The 20,277-nt window shown below is 45.0% G+C and overlaps 1 protein-coding gene across 2 annotated transcripts in view; it reads right to left on the reverse strand.

The window, feature by feature from the left end:
• Window positions 1-20,277, reverse strand: part of PLCL2 (phospholipase C like 2) — a 191,457-nt gene that overhangs the window by 32,358 nt on the left and 138,822 nt on the right. For both annotated transcript variants that reach the window (XM_068545864.1, XM_068545865.1), the window contains exon 4: window positions 17,718-17,793. In XM_068545864.1, the coding sequence (XP_068401965.1) occupies window positions 17,718-17,793 (76 nt within the window). The remainder of the gene's footprint in view (window positions 1-17,717; window positions 17,794-20,277) is intronic.

The following is a 20,277-nucleotide window of genomic DNA, read 5'->3' on the forward strand; positions in this document are numbered from 1 at the left end:
GTATGTAGCATATGTTGATTTTATTTTTTAAGGAAATAAAAGGATTCTCACCTTGATCTATACAGCATGATTGTACTTTTCACTGCTCCCATGTGATATGCAAAGTCCAGGCCAAAGACATGATCAAGGGAAACAAAAGACAACTCACTTTACACCTACTATATAGGAAACTTGGAAAGAGGCTATAGAACTTTCCCGAGGAAATGGTAAAGAAAAACTTGAATATTGGTTTGTCTGAGCCCAATGGCCTAAGGTTTCCCAACTCTCATGCATTATTTCTAAACAAGAATCCCAGCCCTTAATATGAGCTCTTGGGATGGTTGTGTGTATCCAATAATTACACTCTGAGGCAGAACACTGCAGGGGTATCAGACAGGCACTGACCCTGTTCTACGGGAATACAAGGGGAGAGAGAATGAGATCATGCCATGGAACTGGGTCTGTCCATATATAACAAAGAAGTCTGATTATATGTCAAGATGCGAATTGCTTTATTCCCTTGATGTTAAATTACCAGGAAATCTATTCTAACGTGTCACAGGAGGTCTCCACATCAACGGTGCATATAAAGAACCTGTCTGGGTTAGATGTTAAGTAACGTTCTCCCTATTTCCCAAATTATTTTCAGCAAAGAAACATTAGCCCAGTGAAAACGTCCTTATCTTATTAAGAAACTTAGAAGCAGCATCTCTTCTCCGCCTGTAAGTCAAACCATCTGTCTGAAGAGCAGAGTTTTAAGGTAGATGGTGACAATCAGATAACTAAAAACTTTAAGACTAAGTAACCACCTTCCTTCCCCTGCCCCCCACGAAGAAGCTAAGTTGTTTTCATTTTAAAATTTCTTGTTCTTTAGTTACAGTTTGAAGGTGGTGGGGTTAGGAGCCAGAGAAGAGACAGACAGACAGACAGACATGGGCAAGACAGTCAAGATTCTACTTTTTTTTAAAAGATATTGATTGATTGATTGATTGATTGATTGCTATGTTGGGTCTTCGTTTCTGTGCGAGGGCTTTCTCTAGTTGCGGCAAGCGGGGGGCCACTCTTCATCGCGGTGCGCGGGCCTCTCACTATCGCGGCCTCTCTTGTTGCGGAGCACAGGCTCCAGACGCGCAGGCTCAGTGGTTGTGGCTCACGGGCCCAGTTGCTCCGCGGCATGTGGGATCCTCCCAGACCAGGGCTCGAACCCGTGTCCCCTGCATTGGCAGGCAGATTCCCAACCACTGCGCCACCAGGGAAGCCCTTTTTTTTTTTTTTTTTTAATGACTGGCCCAGCTCACATATACAAATATCTATTTCTAAATGATTTTATCTCGAACAAGATTTTTTTTAATGTTTTCTAGTTTCACCTTTTTTAAAAAAGGACTCCAATATGAAACAATCGGGAATATTTACTTGAAGAGATAAAACTGAACTATTATCTCAGATTTCTTTAACAAGTGGATTTTTCACAATAGTTCTCTATTTCTGTAATCGGTAGTCAATATTCATAACACTCAGATAAAAAAGGTCTCATCATTTTGGATAATGAAAGTCATTTTTGATGCTTGAAGTAATAACACTAATTGGTCAGCCAATAACATGTATTGGTCCCACTCCATGTACAGGGCATTTGACCATCTGCTGTGCTGAGTCCCATTAAGTGCCATTACTTAAACATGCTGAACACCGTAAAAAGCTACAGACTTCTAGAAGCATGGGGAGAAAGCCAGGGTAAGGGGACTAGTGCTTGTATTATCTGCTCACTGACAACCATTTCATAAAGAAATCTTTATAACTTTGCTCTGGAATACACTGGCTGAGTGTACAGGCCTTAGAGTAGCAAATAGGGCAATAGCATTACAACGATGTGAGACCATGTACAATTTCTGCTTTTTTTAATCAATGCCAAAATAAACTCTGTAGGTGCAGTAGCAAATTAGGATTTTTGTATGAGGAATCATACTATGAAAGGGAGATTCTGTAGGCATGCAAGGACTATGTATTACAATGTGAAACTTTACAGAATAAATTACAAACAACTGGTCATGTAAAGATTAATCTCAAGAAATAAATAACGAATCAGAAAAGCTGAAATCTCTGAAAACCTGAGGACATCCATTCTGTGTTTTCTCCTTAGTGAGTAGAGAGAAGATGAGAATAAACGCCTCCCCTGAGAGAGCTGACTGCCCTTGTCCCTATTATAAAATTGTAAGCAATTATGTTGAAAATTTACATAACAAGGAAGAAAGGGAGCTCTTATCATTTCCTGCCAGAGTATGCTCAGTGGAGTGACAAAAATGCTGAACTCTGATTAAAGAAAGGTGATCTGGGGGTGCCTGTCCCCCACAGACGGGTCCCGGGAGCAGCCAGCTCGGCTCAGCCGCGGCCTCGGGGTGCAGGCTGGGCCTCAGGACGCCTGCACCTCCGATTACTTTGCTCAGGAATAAGACCTGGTCGCTCACGATGATGGGTCTCTGGGCAGCTTTGGGAGGTTAGTTCTGCTTCGCGCCTTCTTACTAACTACACTATTAATTCCACAGATAGGCAAGCGTCCCTTTGTGCTTACACAAAGTAAATATCTGATTTTTTGCATGTCCCTTGTTTACCAATTATCAATGTGTCTTTTGCCTGCCTCTCTACGTTGCTGATATTTTAGGGTGACAGGCCCTGCACTTTGGGAGGGGGGACTATCTGTCTACACGGGTGCAATGCCTAGAAGCCGCCCTCGCAGGCAGGCTTGTAATAATGGTGTTAAGTGGAGCCTTTACAGTTCTTAAAAAGATAAGAAGATGCAGGAAAACTACCCAAACCAGCTTCTCCTGAGCTGGCAAAAGAGCAGACACTGCAGTTGCCAGACCATGTCGGTAAGTGAGGCAAGAGATAACAGCTAATTCTGGCCAAAGAAATTAACATCTTTGTTAAGTTTTAGAACACTTCATTTGAAAACCAATACTAACTAGGTAAACGGTCTTTCGAAAAACATGACGTGATACAATATCACGGTGCTACATCATTTAACAGTCAAAATATACGGTGTGTTCAAAAGCATGAAAGTTTGAAGGCTGTGGGCATATTACACAAATTCAATGACATGCTCGGAAACATGAACTAAAATTTGGGGTAAAAGTCTAGAAAGCAGCAAATGACCACATCTCAAGCACAGCCCTGGCTGGGCCTGCTGCGGCTCTTCTTTTGTCAAGCGGATTGTCTCTGCGCCTTGGCTGCTCTGTGCCAAAGACCCTACAATTAGGTTCCTCCGACTCCGTGACCCCAAGTTTGTGTTTCTAGAAAAGAGCTGTGGGTTATTTTTCTTCTGGAATGTTAACCAGAAGAATGTATACCATTTTCTTCTGGAATGCTCAAATTCCTTTCTGGTAATGAACTTGAGGACCAGGGAAATAAACAGTAGGTCATCAAACAGCAGAGAAAGGGCGAACGGGAAGGCCATAGTCAGTGATTCCTGCGAGAGTGTAGTTCATTCTGCTCTAAAGGGAACAGAAGACACAGGCCACACAAACAAAACACAAGGCCAGGCCCTGGGCCCACGGTGGACCTTTCCACTTATAGCCACAGGGTTAAATTTTAAAAATCGGTATGGCCACACAAAAGTATATTATCTGATTTTTATGTAAAGAACAATGTTTTGGAAATTTATTGCTTCTTTTCATGTCATCTCTCAAAAATTTAAACAGCTCAGATTTTTTATAGAGGGAGGTGCTTGTTTCACATAATTTTCCAATTATTGTTTCAAAACACTGCAACTTAAATATTCTGAAGGGTTTGTTTTTGAGGGGCTTAAAGCTTAATGACAAAAGATGGAATGTAGTGCTGACAGATTATCATGTTTTAAAAAAATTAATAAAGAAGTGTAAAGATGATACAAAATTACGTTAGCTAAGAACATTAGTGCAACTGCATATAATGGAATGTAGTAAAGAGAAATTTCCAGTCCTATCAAGTTTCCCGCCTCCCATCACAGATAAACCTAGATGAAAACCAAACAGCCATAAAAATAAAATAAAAAATTTAAAATACATGATACATACAATACTAAGATATGAAGAAGAGGCTTTGCCTTGAAGGGAAGGGGGGCTCAGTCAGAAACATGGCAGCATTTCCTCTTTGATGGAAAGGAACGGCATTTATTCATGCCAAACATGAAGCAGACGACCTTTCAAACATTCTGGATGGGATTTTCTATACCAAGCTAAATGATCTGAATCGAAAATGTACCATGTAGCACACGGCTCAAAATTTTCAGAAGCAAGTATAATTTTAAGAAATACTCCATAAGAGACATATTGATCTTAAATGTATATACCTAAAGATTACTTTTTCAACTGAAAATTTACTTAGCTATCCTAAAAAGCTCTTTTATCACAAACATACCCAGTGCAAAAATGTTTCTGTGTGTGTTGACAATAGAAACCAAAATCACAGGGTAGAATATTTCAAGTGGTGACAAAAGAAATATATATTTATAATTTTAATTTATTTCAAATTTCCCAAGTTAGGTACAGTGAGCTATTTCTTGGAAGATGGAATTCCATGTAACACAAGTCTACCTGGGATCTCATTCAAGAGATCAATTTGTCAAGTTTTACAAGTACCTCAAAATAACATGGTCTCATGTCACAACGTCAAAGTCCCTTGAGAACAAAATACGGATCATTTTTTCCAACTAACGTATATATAGAACGTGTTAAAATATACAGGCTTTGTAAACTATACGCTCTGCCCCCCAAACCCCAGGGGTCTGAAGTTTGGGTGTGCCTCCAGCACGTGGGCGCTGACGCCATAATCTCCATGGAGACGCAGAAATGCCTCATGACGTTTCATACAGTTCCAGCTGGTAGTCTCTCTCTCTCCCGGCCTTCTTCCCAAACAATCTTGGCATTAGCAAGAGCCGAATTATTTTCAGATGGATTTCGAGCTGTTCAATCCCATTCCATTTATCTATCTGAGGTGCGATAGATAAAGCAGGTCTCTTAAATATACCCTCGAAACCCAGAAGGATGCCACGCCCACGGCATTACGCTTTGTCAACGGACTGCGTGAGGGGGGCGTGCCTTCCTCCGCCGCCGCTCCACCTGGGGAAGCCGGGTGAGACGGAGGGGCGTGCCTCGCGTCCTCTGTGGAATCCAGCGACCATGCCGCCCTTCTAAACACGGGCCACGGGGCTCACCTGGGCTGGGATCAGACGAGGAACAAACAGCAGACCCTCCTCACTTCACTGTGTTGAGAAACAAAACGGCCTCTTCACCCGCACTGTACTCAAAGATGAGCTTTTCACCCGGAGGACACGTTTGTCTGGATGGCCCTCGGAAGTCAGTCCTTTCCCCTCTACCAGTTGGGCACGATCACCCAAACACACGAGGCCCTCGGGACGCCCCCCTGTCCACCTCTCCCTTTCTTTTCACGCCTCTTATTTTAATTTTTGAACAGATAATATAGTCGCACGGCTCAACAATTTAAAAAGTATAAACTGGTATACGGAGAACGACCTTTCCCTCCCCATCACCCAGCCTCCTTGGCCCCTCCCACTGGGCAACCGCGGTTACCCCCTCCCTGAGACAGCCGTGCCCTCAGCATCTCACAAGGCTCTAGCCCCCGCCCCACCTTTTAAAACACATGAGCAGGGACTTCCCTGGTGGCACAGAGGTTAAGAATCTGCCTGCCAAGGCAGGGGACATGGGTTCGAGCCCTGGTCCGGGAATATCCCACATGCCGCAGAGCAACTAAGCCTGTGCGCCACAACTACTGAGCCTGCTCACCTAGAACCCGTGCTCTGCAATAAGAGAAGCCACCGCAATGAGAAGCCCGCGCACCACAACGAAGAGTAGCCCCCGCTTGCCACAACTAGAGAAAGCCTGCGCGCAGCAACAAAGACCCAACACAGCCAAAGACAAATCATAAATTAATTAATTAATTAAAAAAAAAAAACATGAGCAAATAGCACACACCGTTTGCCTTGCCTTTTTAAACTATGTATATATACACATATACACACATATACACACACACACACATACACATATGTTTTTTTATCTTTATGTGTATATAAGATCTTCCTCATATAGGTATATATATGTAGTCTGTGTGTCTGTGCAGGTGAATATATACACATACATTATTTCTTTATTCTTTTTGAAAGGGTAGCGTAATGTCCCATCATATGGATCTATCATAACATATTTAACAAGGACCCTCCTATTGAACACTTAGGTTGCAACATTTAGGTTGTTCTCAGTGTTATAAAGAAAACTCTATACACATGTATTTCCCCAAATATGTGATCAAATCTTTAGAATAAACTAAAAAAAAAAAAAAATAGGAGTTGCTGTTTCAAAGTGTACATGATTCGTAATTCCGAAATTTACTGCCATGTGGCCTTCCCTAGGTGTGGACCCAATTTATACCCCCTAACAATGTGACAGTTCCGTTTCCCCTATATTCCCACCCATCAGTCATGATATGTGTGTGACGGAACTTTGGGGTCTCTGATATGAACGTTTGGATCTGATGCATGAAAAGTGGCAGCTCCTTGAAACACCTCATTCTCCAGAAGATCAGAGTGTCCTCCTCCTACCCGTCTGGCTGCACCCTAACCTCCAGGGTTGCTCTCCTGTGTCTCCCCAACGTCCAAACGGTGAAAGCCCAGGGCTCCACCTTCTCTGTTCATTGTCACTGCTTAGAAGATCTCGGTCTCCAAGCTTGAAAGACCACTTTCGTGCCCGCGGCTTCCAAATTCATTGCCTCCGGTCTGGACCTCTCTCTGAACTTTAGACTTGGAAGTCAACCAGGCATACCAAACTTAACACATCTACAACCAAACCTCTGATCTTCCCTCTCAAACCCTCTCCCCCACAGGTCCTCCCCATCTTGGTAAAGAGAACCCAACCAAGAATCCTGCAGTCCTGCCCTCTTTCTTTCCTCCCGCCCCACGTCCAATCCATGAATAAATCCTGTTAGCCATCACCACTGCCCAGACCCCCCCAGATCAAGCCGTTGAGTGGCCTGGATGGTTGCAAAAGCCTCCTGGGTGGTCCTCCAGCACCTACTTTCACCCCCACCCCTTACCCCTTATGGGATGCCGCCACTCTTCTGCTCAGACCCTCAGGAAGAGCTTCCATCTCTCTGAGAGCAGAGCTGGTGTCCTCGCAACAGCCCGGCCCGTTGTCACCTAGCTCCTGCCCTCCCGGCCCCTTGCTCCCAGCACTGTAGCCAGGAGGGCCGTCTTCCTGAAATAATCTCCTTCCAGATATTTGATAAGCTTGCTCTCTGCCTCCAATCATGCCTGCACAGATGTCACCGGTTCCCTGAGGTCCTGGCTGAGCACTTCATTGAAAAGAGCCGCTGCCCACCCCTGCCCCCGCCCTGTCCCCCTCTCTGCCTCACTGATTCCAAAACACTCACCACTGTCGGACACAGTGAGTGTTGTATTTACTTGCTTTTTTATTCTCTGTCTCCCATGACTCGACTTCAGCTTTGAGAAGGCCGGGGTTTAGACTCTGCGTTCATAATTGTCCCTCTACCTGTAGCAGGTTTGCATCGTTTATGGGTGAGTCTGGACATCCTTTCATTTTATTTTAGAGTCTTTTGAATTTCCCTTGTTGTGAACTGTGTTCATATTCTTCGCAAAGAATACAAACATGAGGGTTGTTGGCCTTTTTCAGACTGATCTTAGGAGTTCCTTGTGTATTAGGGATATTAGCCTTTCCTGATACGTATCGCTAACATTTTTTTCTTAGTTTCTCGTTGTTGTTGCAGCTTTGCTTCTGATCCTTTGTGCCATACAGAATTTTTTGCATACAGTCTAATCCATCAAAGGGCTGTGTGTGTGTGTGTGTGTGTGTGTGTGTGTGTGTGTGTGTGTGTGTGTGTGTGTGTGTGTTTGAATGTTTTGCTGCAGCTTCTGGGTCTGTGCTATCTCCCGTCTGTGCCGCGGCCACTGCTGGCCTGGGCCTGGCTGTCCCTGCGGGGGCTCCTCTCCCGCCTGGAATTCCCGCCCCACCAGCCTTGCTCCCAAACCACTTTCCTGACTCAACTGCAGCTCCGAACTCTGGTTCCGTGCTGACCTGATGGGTCAGTCACGGGCTGTGCTGTCCTCTCACCAGAGGACCAAGTCCCCTGTGCAGTGAGGATTCTGCTTGCGCATCTCCTGCTCTCGGCCTGGAGCCCTGGGGCGGGGAAGTGAGGTCCCCAGCCTCCCTCAGGCTGAGAGTAGGACCTAATAAATGTCTGTGAAGAAACAAATGGATGAATAACCGCAGCATTCCATGTTCAATTCAATTCAGCAAATATCTACTGAGTGCCAGCTTTGGCAAGGCGCTGTTCTTGGCGTGGGTGGGAGATGATATGAATAACAAAGCTCCCTGCTCTCAAGGAGTTTACATTCTAGTTGGAAGGAGACACACAATAACCAAGGAACATGAGCAAATGATACTGTGGTTGGAAGGTAATGACTGCTATAGGAAAAAAAAAAAGTAGAGCAGGGCAGGGGCTCAGATGTGCCGGGATGTTTTTAAGGTTTGAGGTTGAAGTAAAACATCCAGTTCTGAATTATTAATACAAACTCGTAATCATATCCTGGGATTGCCTATATTTCCTCCCAACCCTTTCTTCATTAAAGAACTCATCCATAGCACAGGGAACTCTACTCAATGCTCTGTGGTGACCTAAATGGGAAGGAAATCCAAAAAAGAGGGGATGCATGTACACGTATAGCTGTTTCACTTTGCTGCACAGTAGAAACTAACACAACATCATAAAGCAACTATACTCCAATGAAAATTAATTTAAAAAAACCCAAGAACTCATCCATTCAAATAACTCCTCCATTTGGATGATACTAATTCTATCTGTAGACGCCACTCCACCCCAAGCTTTACTACAGTTGCTTCGACAATGTGCTATTTCCATTTGACCCTCTGCTATGGTCTGTTTTGTGTCCCCCTGCCCGACCCCAATCCATATGTTGCAACCCTCATGCCCAAAGGGATGGTGTTAGGAGGTGGGGCCTTTGGGAGGTGCTTAGGTCGGGAGTATGGAGCCCTCATGAATGGGATTAATGCTCTTCTAAAGCTCTACCCCTTCCACCACGTGAGGACCCTGCAAGAAAGTGCCAGCTCCGAACCAGGAAATGGGCCCTCACCTCGCGATCTTGGACTTCCCAGCCTCCCGAGCTGTGAGAGGTAAGTCTCTGTAGTTTTAAGCCCTCTGCTCTGTGACACTTTGTTATAGCAGCCCGACTGGACCAAGACAGCCACCCTACATGATCCCAGGCCCAGCACGCCTGAACCAGACCTTCACAGTCACCTTCCCCCTTCCCCAGGAGCTCAGGCCCCCACATTCCAGTGCTGTGTGGAGTATTGGAACACGGAGGGCAGAGGAGAGAGATGGGTCGGTCAGTGAGTCCCCAGGCCTGTCCCAAACTATTTCATGACCCCACGGCCTACGGCAGTTTCCAGAAGTGTTCAAGACGATGACAGACAGAGCTTGAAAGAAGGGCTTTATAACCGAATACATTTGGTTTGGGAAATGCTGAGTTAAACTAGGGAACGTTTAGCATGCTGATGTGTCCCAAGAGTCTCCAAAGGGGAATACGCTGTGTTATGAAGATTTGGTGATGAAACCCTTTGCCCAAGGAGCATGGCTAATGTCCCTCAAATCAGGCTTTGGGCAATGTTGGCCTTAGAAGTCAACGCCAAATTCTCTGTCCTTGAATTAAAAGGCTCCCGTCATATAACCCAACCTCTACTTCCAACCCTAATTTCTGCTGCTTCCCAAAGCAAACATTTCCCTTTGGACAGGACAACATACGCCATGTGCATGGAAAGCACACCTGGACGATGAAGCCTCTCCCCTCTGGCCCACCAGAGAAGCCCCGTCCCTCCGCTCTCCTCACCCGGACCGTACGTGCCTCTCTCAAGCCCCTGGCTCAAGCCCTACCCCCTCCCTGCCAACAAAACCCCCTGGCCTGCTCCGTCTCTCAGATTCCACTTACACCCGTTGCCTAATCTACCGGCTTGGTTGTGTTTTATAACTTTCAGTGGTAGCAGAGCCCGTGCATTAGTTTTTGCATCTCTAATCAATACTTAGTACAGCATCTTGTCATTAAACACATTCCACAGATGCATGACTGCATTTTTCCTTTACTATGTTAACATGTGTAATGACATATTTTTGACAAGGCACTGACCTATAATGAAAGAATACAGGTTAATTTAAATTGCTTCAAATTCCTTATTCTTAGAAGATTTACCTCTAAATATTGTTAAAACATTCTTAGAATGCATTTGTTCACTTTACCCACTACAGTCCCTTATTTATATTATATTATATATCATATATCATATCATATGATTTATATACCACAGAATTTGAAAGACAGAAAAAGCCTTAGAGACCATCTAGGCTATTTACTTCATTTTAGATCCAAGAATACCTAATCAGATATATGTGTGTGTGTGTGTGTGTGTGTGTGTGTGTGTGCATAAAACCTTCTGGTGTTTGAGAAAGATGATTTAATTTACTGTGGACTTGACTTGTGGTTCGTCTCAAATTTAATAAACATGTATGATGGAATAATAACAAAAATGATTTTTATGGGAGTGCCAGAGTTGAAGGAAGCCTGACCCCTCCCCAGAAGATAATCTGCTGAGATGCTGAGAGCTGCCATTTATTTATTTATTTATCTATTTATTTATGGCTGCATTGGGTCTTCCTTGCTGTGAACGGGCTTTCTCTAGTTGCGGCGAGCAGGGGCAACTCTTCGTTGCAGTGCGTGGGCTTCTCATCGCAGTGGCTTCTCTTGCTGCAGAGCACGGGCTCTAGGCGCACGGGCTGCAGTAGTTGTGGCATGTGGGCTCAGTATTTGTGGCTCTAGAGGGCAGGCTCAGTAGTTGTGGCGCATGGGCTTAGTTGCTCTGCGGCATGGGGGATCTTCCCGGACCAGGGCTTGAACCTGTGTCCCCTGCATTGGCAGGCCAACTCCCAACCATTGCGCCACGAGGAAGCCCGAGAGTTGCCATTTAGATGAAAAGTGATGCGTTCAGAGACTCTGTGGGTTTACAGGGAAGGAGGAGGCAGAGGAAGAAGCGACAAGAAAGCACAGCTTTGGGATCTGCGCACAGGACAGATATCCAGGGAGGTCACACATCCGCCCATCTCCCTCCCCTTCACTCCTGGCACCGGGAAATGTCACCAGTGAAAGCCGTGCTGGGAAGAAGGAATCGCTCTCATCAATCCGGCAGGCAGGCACGGAGCGGTCACCCTTTGCAGGGCGGGGAGGGGTGGGGAGAGGCTCAGAGGTGAGCATGAACCCAGAGGGGCCTCTCTGCTCCACCCTCTAAAGAGAGATTCTCGTTCAAGTGCAAGTTCCTGGGCCCCAACCCCGAGGATTCAATACTGGGGGGCGAAGCAAAGCAACTGCAATTTACACAAGCGTCCCTAGGAGACTCTGACCACACTTGTAGGAAATACTGCTGCAATGACAGCTATGTGGTTGTCTGAAGGCAGGATGGGGTGATAGGCACCCGAGACGGTGGGGTGTGGTGAAGACAGCTGGTTCCTACAGACTGCTTGCTTGTTTAGACTTCCTGCCTGAGTTGGTCTAGTTGTCACTTTTGTGATCATCCCTCTACCCTCCCTTATCATCAGCAAAGGTTCCTTTTGAGGGAATTAAGAAGGATGGGGCGGGGGGTGGGGGGGGCAGGCTGGCCCACCGACAATGACCTTGCTACTTCTTGGCTTCTGTGGCTTCACTAACTGTTAGTTAATTAAAGTGCCCAGGAGAGCATCTGGTGACTCTTAGAAAAGGAAAGAGGCCGAGGGTCCCAAAGGAGTTAAGGGTTCATGTGTCTCACCTTCAGAGAGGTCACTCTTCACCTTCAAAGTGAGGCATTAACTCTCCCCCTTGAAACGCACGCTGACAGGCTGCAACTCATGCACCCGTGCCATCGCATGGGATTACTTATTTGATCTTCTCTTTTTAAGTGACTGTAATCAGGCCATTCCAAAATTGCTGCTTAGGCAACTGATCTGAGGTCACTGTATTCTAGAACCCGTGGGGCTATCGGGGACGCATACAACTCACTGTCACTTAGAAGGAGGAAAATAAGCCAGAGAGAAGTCGAGTGACTAACGTAATACCACACAGCAAGACATGGTACAGGGGGCCCAGGAGCACAGGTCTCTGGATCCCCAGGGAAGAACCTCTTACTTCTGTCAGCTGGGGCTGAGAAACGTCCTGACATAAGCGAAGACAAAAGTTATAGCCTCCCAGGCTTCCTTCTGCAAACACTGTTAACAGAACACTGCGAAGTGTTTTCAGAATGACTCGTACAGGTGATTCTACGTTTGCTGTGTTGAGCGAGACAATGATGTGAGCAAAGCAAGTGATGGATGGTGACAGGTTACTTATCCGGAAACCTTCGCTGCTGAGAACACACTGAAATCCCAGAAGTTTGCAAAACAACAGAGGCCTCTGAGCAATGTCATGTGGGTCTGCCTGACATCCTGCTTGTTCTCCCCACATGGACGCATCAGGCTCTCTCTGCTTCGAGGTAAGATAAATCTAACAAGCTTGGTCCCAGGGGAAAGGCCGGCAGACCAGAAGCAGCAAAGCAGAAAGAGAACAGAAGAGTCATGTACAAACAGGCAGTGGGAAATGCAGCACAAACAGTAGGAGCAGTAGCGAGTGAAAGCCGAAGGAGAGGAGACGGAACTAAACTGTGACCCCTGGGATGGGATCTCAACAGGAAGCCCCAGTGCACAGCGCAAGGGCCCTGAAAACGTAAGGCTCCTGGGGGCATCGCCGCATTAACCACAGCAAATAACCACCCTGGGTCATCAAAAGTTCAAATTACTTTTGGCAGCCAAATTTAAGAAAGCAGAGATGTGTAGAATCCGTTACAGAAAAATTTCCAGTAAGCAGATTAAAAGGAAGGGTAATTAAAGCTTTTGTTATTTCGAAAGCTGCCTTCCATCCCACTTTACTCAGTAATGATGCACCCCTGCCGTGCATGGGAGCCCCTCAGAGCTTTCAGAAGAGAAGCTTCTACTTGAACAGGTTGGGGGGCCGTGGCTGGGCTTTCTTTCACTTAGAGCTTGACTGCCCCTCCCCTAACAGGACACTGGAAAGAGCAGGGACCCGACTCTCCTTCCAGAAGAGGAGCCAGGCTCTCACCCACTGGGTGCAGATGCCACCTCTGCACCTGGCCTGCCCAGAAAGCCGGGGTGGCAGGGGTCCTGGGCGGCAAGCACCTGCCTCACCCACCTGGCCCCAAGCCTGGTGGGCGTGGCCACACCTCCTCCAGGACCACCTCGGTCAAGGATTCCTGCCGCAGGTCAAGGATCCCTGTCGCAGCTTCCACCGCTCCATCCCTTCCGTCCTCTTTCTTAAACTCAGTAAATTAATTAAGTTTAAATTTAGCAGTGATTTAATGTTTGGCAGAAGGATGCATACACCTAGTTTAAAGATAAAGAGTTGTCACCAATCCCCCCTCTCCAGAAGCAGTTACATTCAACACCTTTAGCTGAGTTTGTTTCCTTTTTGAGTATCTGTGTCCATATTGCTAAGTAACAGGCATATACTGTTTAGATTTTTTTCCCCAAGCATTACTTATTAAACTGCCCAGATGAAGGATGAGAATTTGGCTATTTTCAAGCTCCTCACCGTCAGGACTCTCGGCCGTCTGGGACCTAGTTGCTCCTGAATCCAGCTTTCGGACAGCTTTCCCCTTTTATTCCCACCTTTACCCTGACCCCCAGAGTCATCTGCTGCCACCAGGTCCCGGCCTGGGGGGATCTCCACGAAGTCAGACTGTGCCCCCATCCCCGCCAGCTTCAGGCTCAGCTTTCTTGAGTCAGCTAAGTCAACTTTCCTTTTCCTGTTTCCAAAATTTTGTTGCTCCCATTTTCTTTGTCCTTATAAGTTTTTTATTTTAAAAAAAACCCTACTGTCATTTTAATGAGGCTCAGAAGGGAGTGGACATTAAATGCATGTGTTAATGCACCATCTTGGACCGGAAGTAAGTTATTGACAGGAAATAAGTCATTGATTTCTTTTTTTCTTCCCAGAGAACAAATGATTTTCCATTTAAATTCAATGCACCGAAGCAAAGCAGTCTGGACGACCTCCTAGATCATCTTCCTTTTCTTTACGGAACAGATCGATTCAGTGACTAGCTAAAATTCAAACACAGGCTGCCGTGTTGGGGCCATTGAAGGAGAGAAAGAGCTAGACATTAGAAAGTGGAAAAGATGTTTCCCCTGAAAGAATCCGGCTAATCTTTTATCTGCTTTTATAAACTTTTGAAAAAGAACTTGTATGAACTTTTACAGTGCTTCTCCCTCTGGAGATTCCGGCCCTGCCCCCCTGTGTGTGTTCCTTTCCATCACCCACTTGGATACTTCCTGGGAGAACAAGCATTTGTTAGACCCAGGAGGACGTGTGCTCGTTACTTCACACAGACCCGTTCCTGCACGGCCGTGCCATCCATCACTTCTCTGTCTTTCTCACTCGCATGGCAGCCCAGATCCACTCATCCCACAGCCCTCCCCGCGATCCAAACATTCAGTCAGTCCCTGTCGCTGGCACCACTGGTCTCTGGCTCTGAGCAAATGCTCCACATCCTGCCCTTCCTGTACCCCCTTCCACCGCACCCCAGAGCCGGCATCCCCCCCTTCTCAGTGGAAAACACTCCTCCACCCCAGGATGCGTCCACACGCCACGGCTCTACCTTTCCAAGGTCAAGTGTTTCACAGCTACGCTTGATTCCTGCCCTCCTCACTTCCTGCATCCTTTATCCTGGGCTCATCTTTTAGCATCTTCCTCTTCGTCTCTTCACTGGATCTTCCATATTCCTAGGAACGTGGTTTTCTTATTAAGATTTCCCTTATTAAGATTTCCCGTTAACCCGCCAAACTTCTGTGCTGGCATATTCTCTTCTTAGAAGAGTGGGCTACACAGGCTGCCCCAACTGCCCCTCACCTGGCTGTTCTCACCTCCCTTCCTTGGTCCCTTTGGGTCCCTGCCTGCTGCGCGAGCAGCTTCCTGGCCCACCTTGGCTGCGGGTCTTCACTTACCAGCGTTCCTCCCCGGCCTCGGTCTCTCCTCCCAGTATCAGCATCAGCAGACTCATTTCTAGCTCCAAAAAATCAGTTACACAGCGGGGAGTCTGAACCTGTCCCAACTGGGCGCACTTTTCAACACGGGACGGGAGGCGGGTGGCGTGTGACTCCTTATTTTCACTTATTTACATGAAGGTTTATCTAATAAGAATATAGGTTTGTGTTTAAAAGTGTGGAATACTTCTAAAATAATCCTCTCTTCCAGCACTTTGGTGACTTATACCTTCACTTTGTCATTGCAAGATTAAAGATCTGCAAGCAGAAGAACAATTACTCACCAAAAGTAAAATCTTACGCAAATGCTATTGAGCCCAATACAAATTAGCAACTCTTCAGATGACTAAGAACGATATGCCTTACGATAACTGTAAACATAAGAAACAAAGATCAAGAGACTCTAAAATAAGCACTTGGGACAACAGAAGGGCTGTGTAGGCGGTCGGCAGTAATTATGAAACCGAGAGATGATCGTTATGTGCTTCTGAAGGGCTTTCAACCCAAAGCAACTCAGACCATTAACAGTGGTTATCCCCACTCCTACCTCCCCAAGCAAAACCCTTAACAGGCAAGACTCTTCAGCTTTTTAAATACAAGCAAATATATCCCTTACTGAAATCGAACAGAAAAACAACATAAAGCTGCCTGATGCTAGACATTATCAAATTTCATAAGCCGAGGAAGTTGCAAAGAATTGCCAATAACTCAAACTGTTAAATTAATAGCCAGTTCTTTTTTTCCGAAAAAGTGTGGTTTCAGATTCTAACGGTCCACAATTCTCATAGCAATACATGCATTTAATAGAATCGAATACTTCATAAAAGCCAAATCACATTTAGCCAGTTAATATCTGAGCGACTCTGCTGTGCAGATGTTAGAACAGATGTCACGGGTAAAATAGAGAGAGTCACTCAGCATGCAAACCTGGTGCACAGGAGGTCACTGTCCCGTTTGGAAGATGGGACACGTTAATAAAAGACTCAGTGACCGAAGAGGCTTGATCGGCTGAACCAGATGCATGTCTGAAGGGCTGAATGGAATGGGTCCGGAACACACATCCCGGAATCAGGAAAGCCCCTGGGAGACTAATGAGATGAGAAGAAGACAAGGACAGACTGGCAAAGAGGAGGGAGACAGAGGTCCTACCTTGTGGAAATCTAAGTGGAAACACAGGGGATGGCAGGGGGCGCGGGGCAGCCCAAAGCCCGGCTGGACGAACAACCTCACATCTTCTTCCTCACTGTTCCCAACAACCTCCAGCGGGTCCTGCCCACAACAGTCCTCTGCACACAGCTATTATGATCGTCACCTGAAAGCTCAACTTCTCTCCCCTTCCACTAAAAAATCAGGGGTTCCCCACTGCCTCACAAGCCAAGTTCAGGCTCCTGAGTCACACACAGTAAGTACTCAATGCGTCTGACTGTGTGTGGTTACTTCCATACGTCTTGTTTGATTTGAAGGTTCTAGAAGACAAAAACCAATCTTGCTTATTTTTTTACTATTTTGGTATGTAACAGCTCTTACAAGTATCTTAGGCATAGTACAAGTTCAAAACATATTTATTAAATAAATGAACAGATGACTTAATTTAATACTTTTTATATAACATTGGCAAAGTGGGTGGGCCAGTTGGCAATGACTTTGCATAGGATGTTAGAAGTTTAGATTTGGTCAGCTACTCAATGATTTTCTATAGGGTAGTGCATGATAAAAAGTGGTATTTGACGTAACTTGCTTTAATTGTGGTCGTAAGTGTCCCAGAAAGGACGAGAAGTAGAAAGATTACTTTGCTAATAATATTTTGCTAACAAGATGAGGATTTTTGTCTGTCGATTAGTCACTAATGTGCATATTCTTCAATAAACACCAAAAGAGAAACTGTCGCATGTATCTTTGCCTTTCATCTATTTTAAACGAGTTCATTTCTGAGATAAGAGATGACATTTTTTTTACGGCTAGGTAACAGTTATGGTCTCTTGATTTGAAAGAACAGCAACCAAAAACCCTAGAAATTAAGGACAGATACTCTTATTTAAGAATTACAAATATTCTCCACATTAGAACCTTCCAAATTGACACTCAAAATTTGAAAACTGAAAGAATTGCATTTTGCCTATTCCTATTACAATGCAGAACACTTGACTTTTTGGTTTTATCGCAGCTAAAATTGAGATGGTTGTTTATGTAAGCAGAGTTTTGTGATCTAGCATAACATTTGGTTGTGAAATGAATGAATTCCTCAGCATGTGAAAATGCCAGTGCATTAACAATTTCAAGAGGTTGTAACTGGTGCCCATGGAGGTGGAAGAGATTTAGCGCAGAGGGTCTCAATCTGGGCTGCAGCTTAGAAATGCTTGGGAACCTTTAACAGCTATGAACTCTTAAGCCACACCCCCAGACTACGTCAATGTATTTTTAAAGCTTCCCCCAGGTGAGTCTATGATCCAGGCTTGAGAACCAGTGAATTAGTATTTTCTTTAGCCATGAAGAAATACTTTTTATATCGGATTTTCTTGACATAGTATCAAAAAGATGAAATAGCTCAGGGGCAAAAGAGATGACGCTACTAACTTTATTTTAAAGAAAAGAAACAAATTCTCACTCACCTGCCTTCTGACAGTGTACAATCTTTTCATACACAGCGTCTGCATTTTCAATCAACGCCTTGAGGGACTGGATCATCTGCAGAGGAAACATCCAGACAGGAGGTCACACAGACAGCTGGACACAGGAGGGTCCACGCTCGGGCGCGAGGCTCTGCCCCCAACGCGGCTGAGGGGATGCGGCGACTCATCCCTCCATCTGACGTCCCACTACTCAAGTTCATGTGTGTACGTGTTAAACGATACAGCCACACCTCCCCACACAAGGGCTTAGACCAGACTGTGCAGAGTATGTTCCTGGGGGGGGGGGGGTCAGGCTTGTACAACACTGGATTTGAACCTCAAGCCAGTACCTGAGTTCGTTTCAGTGTGAAAAGCTACAAATAAATATGTGTGCACACCCAATCTGTCCTTCATTTTAACAAAACCTCCTGCGTCACCTTACGGAAAGCTCCAGCGCCTACATGCCTTGCTCACCTCAGCCAAGATGCCTCCATCTGAATCAGTTTAAAGCTTACGATGAGGATCAAAAAACAGCATTTCTTTGATGCATTACTAATGCTAACACTCAAACAAGTATTTTTAATGTGCCTATCAGTGATTTTAAAAATTCAGTGTTGAGTTCTTGTTCTAAATTGCATGTGCTTGTTTTAGGAGCCACGCTTGAATTAAGAAAAAGGAACAGGGTACAGCTGACCAATTATTTTACTCACCGAAATGCTGGGAAAAGATCTGTCTGAAGTAAACTTTTTGGCTCTAAAATCACTATGAAAATGGGATGGCCAGATTCAGTTCTCATGGCTCAAATGGGGACAATTATGATCCTTGCCATAACTGTAGACTCTAGCTTTTTGTTTTTGTTTTTAATTTAATTTTTATTTTATATCAGAGTATAGTTGATTTACAATGTTGTGTTATTTTCAGGTGAACAGCTAAGTGATTCAGTTATACATATACATGTATCTATCCTTTTTCAGATTCTTTTCCCATATAGGTTATTACAGAATAATAGGTAGAGATCCCTGTGCTATACAGTAGGCCCCTGTTGATTACTAGCTTTTTGTATTTAAATATTTCACATAATATTACTCATCTCTTTTACAGGGCCATTCTATTTTATATAACAAATACCAATCTATCATTGCCCATTCCTTTAAATTCTGCCTTTTCTTTATAGTATTTATCACTAGCTGCCATAGTAATTATTTTATAGAAACTAAATATACGTAGGTTGAATTATTTATATAACTCGAAGAACACCATATTTTATTAGTTATACTTATTTAAACTGAAGCATAATCAACACGCCTCTTAAGAAGTACCCCAGATTCTTAAAGTGAGTCACACAGCATTTATCAACTTCCACTGTTCTAAGAAAATTATAGTAAACACTGTGAGGTTTGAAGGCCAAAGCAGGTGTTCATTTATGCCTTCATTCATTATTCATAGAAAGTGTCCTGTGGGCAGCCGCTGAGCCGGAATGGGGGCAGGGTGACCTACAGGACACAGCCCCTGTCTTCAGGAAGTGCACAGCCCAGTGGCACAGCTCCCACTTAGGAATTCGGTATTTTCACATTCGTTCTTCAAGATCTGAGTCATTCCTGCAAATTTAAATATTCTACTTTACAGCTTGACATATTGAACAGGCAGCGATAAAAATGAATAGCTCAGAACTCGATTATACTGATAGAAAGTCATTTGTACCATTACATAATTTGCATACTGAAAAGGTTCATACCATCGTCAGTAACCTTCTTCAGCTTTGATGCTGAGCCAAACGAGAGGCATCACAAAGCAAGGACTTCCCCCAGCAAGGATGGTGGTTGTCACAGCTCAGTATCAAAGAACTGGCCAACCGTGCCGCCATCATTCAAACAGGGGGAAAAAGCAACAAAATGAACCCGGTCATGAGACAAGTGGGCAGGACAGGAGCAGTAACAGAAGGAATGCAAAAGAACAAAGCAGCAGCATTAAGGCCAGACTCACGCATCCAGACAGCCTACGGGGGAAGGTGGTCAAAAACAGATCCACATCGGGGCTGGGGTAGGCACAGAACGAGCACAGATTTACATGGGTTCCTCAGCTCTGTCATCTAGGACAAGGTATTAAACATCACGGAGCCATAATTTCCTACCTGTAAACTGAGCTGAATAAAAGACATTATGAGGGCTCATAATATCGTGGGGATTAGAGGAGAGCATGCTTGCGGCTGGAACTTGCCGATGGTGAAGTCGCAGTGGATTCCGCACTCACCCGGGGGCCCGGCAGAGCGCCTTCTGGAAGCCCCCAATTAGCTGGATGAGTGTGCCTTCCTGCCCTGTTCTCATTGGCAATGTTTTACACACCCATTACTGATACTAGTTTTGCTTGAAAAGCCTGGTGTGAAGAAGCTCAGAGAAACAACAAATCGCACTGTTACTCTTAGAAGCATCTTCCAGTTTAAAGTATTGCCAAAGGTTAAAGAGTGTTGCACCTTTTTTTTTTTTTAATTAATTAATTAATATATTTATTTATGGCTGTGTTGGGTCTTCGTTTCTGTGCGAGGGCTCTCTCTAGTTGCGGC

This window comes from Eschrichtius robustus, chromosome 6 (genome assembly GCF_028021215.1).
Source record: "Eschrichtius robustus isolate mEscRob2 chromosome 6, mEscRob2.pri, whole genome shotgun sequence".
NCBI lineage: Eukaryota > Metazoa > Chordata > Mammalia > Artiodactyla > Eschrichtiidae > Eschrichtius > Eschrichtius robustus.